Source organism: Euphorbia lathyris, chromosome 6 (assembly GCF_963576675.1).
Source record: "Euphorbia lathyris chromosome 6, ddEupLath1.1, whole genome shotgun sequence".
Taxonomy (NCBI): domain Eukaryota; kingdom Viridiplantae; phylum Streptophyta; class Magnoliopsida; order Malpighiales; family Euphorbiaceae; genus Euphorbia; species Euphorbia lathyris.
Window position 1 is genome coordinate 71,452,272 of NC_088915.1, and position 6,080 is coordinate 71,458,351.

Here is a 6,080-nt window from a genome sequence, read left to right on the forward strand (position 1 = left end):
GGTCGTTTAGATATCCTATTAATGGGCGGATTCATCATGCGCAAAGGAAATCCTTAAAAGCTTATCGCAAGCTTACCGGGGGACGGCTGGCCACCTACCCCGGAATATGGTGGAAAAGTTTAAGTACTTGAAAGATTGATATGGTGAAACAAGTTTGAAATACTTAAAGAATCAGTTCAGAGAATAAGTCTAGACACTTATGTCTCTCCCGAAAAGCATATAACTAAGTGAATGCTTAAAGTAAAAGGCATGCATCCAAAGGCAAAAAACTCCTTAGAGAGGAGCAAAATAAATATTGAGAAATGTGCAAAATGATATTGTAGCATTTTTACATCAAAAAAGAAGACCTTAAACAGTAAGGTCATCAACATTTTCATCAAGAGGAGAGGCGCCCAGGTTAGCTTCAACAGGCTTCGGCGTAAGTTGAGGACCAAGGGTATGTGGACCTTCCACTAATTCACCCGCCTTAGGGAGATCCTCACCAGGTGCAGCATCACCATCCTCCAAGATGTCCTCTGTGTCCTGAACAACGTCTTTCAGGTCGATGATCTCTCCACTATTCGTTGGTATGGTGGGAGGGGCAAAAGCTTCTTTGAAAATGACCGCCCTGGCATCCTCTAAAGAAGCATAGTAAACTGCTTCATTCTCGGACACTTGGGGATCATCGATGCCAGCGTCTGGGAAATCTTTCAGAAGAGCCGCCAGGATACGTTCGCCATAATAGTAGGCACAGAGTTCGCAAGCTCCCTCTAACCGATCCCAATCCTTCTCTCACCTCTCTTGCTCCGCCTTCAACTCCTCAGACAAATTGGCAGCTTCTAAGGTCTTCTCCTCTAGCTTCTTCTCCAGATTAGCAAGCTTCTCCTTTAAGTCATTCGCTAAAGCACTTACCGCCTGAGCGTTGGACTTGGCAAGGGAGACTTCATCTTCCAGCTCCTTGAGGCAGGCTTCTTTCACCGCGTTCATAGAGATGTCCGCCTCCACAGCATTACAGTGATCAATGGTCTAAAATAGATAGTAAAAAAAAGGGGAGTGAGTTAGAGAAGGAAAGTATGAAAGGTACCAGGAGCAAAAATGTCACATACCGCTAAAGATCTCCGCTTGATCATCTTAAGGTGGGTTAGGGTCTTGTACTTGGCCCTCGTCTCCAAAACAACAGGAAGCTTGCTGATAGCTTCCTCAATGTCATGCATTATATGCTCCGAAGCCAAGACCAACCCAGGACCATGCTTGGATAACCAGTAACCCCCAAGGTCGGGCTTTGAAGACTGAAAATTCGAATGAAAAGCAAAGCTAAGACAAAGGTAAAACCTAATATTCTTTACAAAAACACATAAAAAATAAAGGCATACCTGAGAAAAGGAAGAGGAGAATAAGGAGACCTTAGAAGTCTTCACCGGAATCATTTGTTTGATCCGATTCGCTGGCTTGTGAAACTTGCTCCTGAGGAGGACCGTCCACCCTGGCCTTTTTCGAAGAAGGAGGGGTTTGGGCACCAGAGGTTGCAGGATGCTTCCCCTCCTTCTTGCTAAGCGCAGCGTTTGCCTTCTCCTGGGCGACCAGAGCTACCTGAAGTTTCTGCTTCTCTGTAATAACATCCTTGGCATTAATTCCCCCCTTGCAAGAAGGGGCGAAGGACAAAAACGGGTTAATAAGGTGGATCAAAAAAGGCAGAAGATACCTTCAAAAGCGTAGAAAGAATTGTAGCGGATCTCTCCGTCCCGTATCGTCGCCAGGGGTTCGCTAGACTTTATAATGGCCAAAGCTTGGTCATACGTCCAAAAGTCGTGCTTGAGAGACCAAAGAATCCGTAGAGTATTCTTCTCCTCCTGGGTAAGGTAAAATTTCTGATTTGCCTTCTCTTTTGGTTTATAGTTCCATCCGGCAGGAAACCCGAGAGGTACACCTTCCACTATCTTCACAAAGAAAAAACTTTTCTCCTAACGATGGACGTTCGACATCTTACTATGAAAAGGTGAATACCCTTTCAATTTGGAAAAGGTAATGCGACTTTCGACCCCATGCTTGGACATGGTGTGAAGAGTTCGAAAAATGCGAGGGCTCAGAATTAAGCCCAGATTTGCCGCCAAGTAAGTATCTAATATTAAGTCTAACCAACCGTTTGGGTGAAGTTGGCAAATAGGGATATAGAAAAATTCAAGAATGTCCCCAAACATCTTGGGAACCGGATAACTAAAGCCCCTTTCAACGTGGCTTTGATAGACTGCGAAATAACCCCTAAGAGGGGACGCAGGTCTCTGATAAGGTGTAGGAACCAAGCAAGAAGCTGCTCGGAGCCAAGGATATAGAGATTGAAGAGTTATCAGGAGGGTAAAGCTAAAACTAGAAGAGGTCACCTGCATTTTAGAGGATTTTGCCCCTTTCTTTTTAGGAGCAGAAGAACTTGCTTCTTCTCCAGAGGTAAGGTTTTGGGCCTTCATGGTCGCAATAGGAATACGAAATGAAGAAGGCACCAAGGAGGAGTTTAAGTTCAAACTCGAAGTTCTCTCGGAAGAAGAAGTAGAAGATGAAAGAAGCATTCAATAAACAAAAATTCAGGAAAGAATGGAAAGATTACAGTAGAAAGATGAACTTACATGAAAAATGGAAAGGTAGAGAGAGAGATCAAACTTCTGCAGATCGTTGAAGAAAATCGTAGAGAGAAAAAATGAAGATGAAAGAAGTTGAAAGGAAAGCCTTTTCTATTTAGTGAAATGATTAAATAGTTTCGAAATCCGTGTCGAGAACTGCCACCTGTAAAAACGTCATTGGCCTAGATAAAGGTGCCTGTCAGGTGCAAAAAATGTTAATAGCATGCGAGGAAGCTGAGAAGTCCTAAAGAACTTAAAAGAACATTTAGGGGAGGCTTCTGATAACATCTGCCATGAAACATGAAGGACTAAGCTGGAGATATTCCCTAGCGAAGAGGGCTTAAAGGAAGAAAAGGCCGGCCTCCAAGATATATATGGCGTACAGATAAAGATACGGTGTCGTCTTGAGCATTCCTTCTTACGATCTGCCATATAGCACATAATAGGAATACGATGTCGTCTCGTAGAGCTCCACTTATGATCCGCCTTAGATGGAAATACGGTGTCATGCCAGGGATTCTTACAAAGATCCGCCCAAGAGGGGCAAAAAGGGGATTCAACTCATTTGGCAATTCCCCTCTAGAAGAAGCAGAGGATTATACGGCGTAACTCACTATCATTTAACTAGCATTAATGATAGCTGAGAACCTGCCAAAGCTTGGAGGTTAGAGGATGAAGTTAAACTACATTGAAAGAGCATTACTCTCCATTAAAGGGACATTAAAGAGAATGTTATTATAGTTATCACTCAAACTTGTATAAATACCCTTATAACATGACAACAGAGGTACACTTACACACTCTTCTTAGCTTTACTTTGTCATTACAGTTTATTCTCTTAAGAAGTTTACTGACTTAGGCATCGGAGTGCCCCCGTCCAATCCCAACGGCGCCTCACAGGGACGCTTTACGATATTGCTAAATTTACACAATATCAAAGCTAAAAGCTAGAAGAGAGTGGTATTAGTAGGCCAAATTAGCAACACATGAAGAGAACCCAAAAACTCAAAAACTCAAAAAATTGAAAATAACCAGGAACAGAGATATCAATAACTCAACAATGAAGAACCATAATGATTTTGAAATAAATAAATCATTAAAAAAACTCAAATAGAAGAAATCAATAACTCCTCAATTTTTATTTTATTACCGGACATATTAACACATCGTACTACTAAAGTTATTTGTTCTTGATGACTCACATCAGGAGTACAATCAAGAATAATGGAAAAGTATTTTCTTTCTTTGATTATCTTGATTATAGAATTTCTAACATTTTGTGCCAAAAGAGAGATTAACTCATTTTGCCTTTTTTGTCCAAGATAATGATAATGAATTTCATGATTTTCAATACGTCGTACATGATCTTGCATTACAACATCAAATTCCGCAATCATTTCAATCAATCTTAAAAGATTGCCATTGCTATCTTGATATAACTTTTCATTAGAACCTCTAAATGCCATATTATGTTTGGCAAGACATTTCACAATAGAAAGGATTCTAATTAAAACTTGTCTCCAACGTTCTTTCTCTTTCATAACCTCTTGTTGCAAGTTTTTATCAATTGTTACACTTTTATCCAATCGAACTCTTAATTCATTCCAAGTATTCATACTAGTCATATGTTCAATATTATTCTCATGTTGCCTAAGTCTCTCAACAAGATGCTTCCAATCATTATGTCCATCATTTGCTAACAAAGATTTGTTCGTACTACATTTGAACAATTTACAACAAAAACAATAAACTTTATCAACATGTTTAGAATAAACCAACCACTTTCTATCACGTATCTCACCATTGCTTAGTTTTCTAGAGTATAAGGCATATGAAAAATGTCTAGACAACTTATCTAAAGGAAAACTCAAATTCTTTTCAACTAAAATGTCCATTTTCTTATTATCAAGACTTTCCCAATTTCTAGGATCATAAATATCATTAAAAGGATGGATTGTTTGTTCTTTACCAACATCAGGATTTTTAGACACCTCATTTACCTCACTCAAATCACTAGCATTATGGTCACTAATATCATTTTCAACCAAATTATCTATTGACTCGTCCATATTAGTTGCACCTTCCCCATTATGATTCTCATTCGAATCTTTCTTCTTAACTATAAATTTATCAATAGCTCCTTGTTGTGATTTTACTAAAACATCTAATCGTTTTCTCTTTTTTCTTTTTTCACTTCCAGACAAATGCTTTTTAGAAAACATCTTATGATTTAAAAACAAGAACAATTCAAGTAAAATATAAAAAGAAAGATAACACCTTGATAATAAGACGTTCCCTCATATTCTTCTAAACTTTAATAACTTGATAATCAGTATTCAGTGATGATGCTCCTGTCCGAACTCTTCAAAAAAAATTAAATAAATATAAACAATATCAGTAACATAAAAACATCAAACTTATCTAAAAAATAAAACAGCAATATCAAAAGATCAAAATCAAACCATATCAAAAAAACAATATCAAAAGATCAAATCAAACTTATCTAAACATAGAAAAACATAAATCAAAGCTTCAAAATGATAGAACAGCAAAATAGCCTTAAAAAACAAATCAAAACTTATCTAAAAATCAATTTTAAAAAGCAAAATCATCTTGTTTGGTCTTTCGATTATGAAATCTTGTTTGAACAACAAAATCAAAGCTTCAAAATTATAGAACATCAATATCAGTAACAGTAACTTTAAAATCATATTGTTTGAAGGCTATGAAATCTTGTTTGAAGCAAACTCAAAGCTTCAAAATTATAGAATAGCAATATAATTAACTTTAAAATCATCTTGTTTGAAGGCTAGGCTATGAAATCTTGTTTGAACAACAAAATCATCTATAAAATTATAAACAGCAAATCATCTATAAATTATACACATCAAACTTATCTATAAATTATAATATAAACAGCAAAATCATTAAAACTTGAACTAATAAATTATAAATTCATTTTACTTACCAGGAGCAGCAGCTAAAATAGAAAAAAGAAAGAAGCAGAGAAGACTTTGATTTGAGGAAGATAGGGCGTGACACAGAGAGAAGGTCGACGGAAATCGCAAGGAAGAACGAACGCAGGGTCGGCGAAAATTGCAAGGAAGAAGGTCGGCGGAAATCGTAAGGAGTAAGGTCAGCGGAATCACAAGGAAGAACGGACGTAGGGTCGGCGGAAATAGCAAGGAAGAAAGAATGGCACGCAGGAAATCGCAAGGAACAACACAACGGTAGGTTTTAATTTTTATATATATATATATACTAAACCCAAAAAATTATTTTGGGGCCATAATATTCATGGGCCCTGGGCCTGCGCCCCAAAAATCAAGGCCCAGGGCCGGCCCTAGGTATGTTAACTCTATATTTTCATGAAAATTGAATTTTTGTGGGGATTTTTACCATCCATTTGATTAAATGAGGTTTTATGATTTGGTTCTAAAATGAGTTTAAACTATGTTCAAGAATATATATGTTTGTCTCTGCATGTAA

General features: G+C 37.7%; 2 protein-coding genes across 2 annotated transcripts; both read right to left on the reverse strand.

The window, feature by feature from the left end:
* Positions 1–274: 274 nt before the first annotated feature.
* On the reverse strand, positions 275–1,448 carry LOC136232165 (uncharacterized). The gene is made up of 3 exons (XM_066021204.1): positions 1,353–1,448; positions 1,086–1,268; positions 275–1,005 (listed from the first exon to the last, which is right to left on the reverse strand). Exons 1-3 carry the CDS (start codon positions 1,404–1,406, stop codon positions 772–774), a joined length of 471 nt encoding a protein of 156 aa, XP_065877276.1. The 5' UTR covers positions 1,407–1,448; the 3' UTR covers positions 275–771.
* A 97-nt stretch (positions 1,449–1,545) lies between these two features.
* On the reverse strand, positions 1,546–5,768 carry LOC136233863 (uncharacterized). Its single transcript, XM_066023583.1, has 2 exons — positions 5,560–5,768; positions 1,546–4,953 (listed from the first exon to the last, which is right to left on the reverse strand). Exon 2 carries the CDS (start codon positions 4,811–4,813, stop codon positions 3,698–3,700), a length of 1,116 nt encoding a protein of 371 aa, XP_065879655.1. The 5' UTR covers positions 4,814–4,953; positions 5,560–5,768; the 3' UTR covers positions 1,546–3,697.
* Positions 5,769–6,080: the final 312 nt, after the last annotated feature.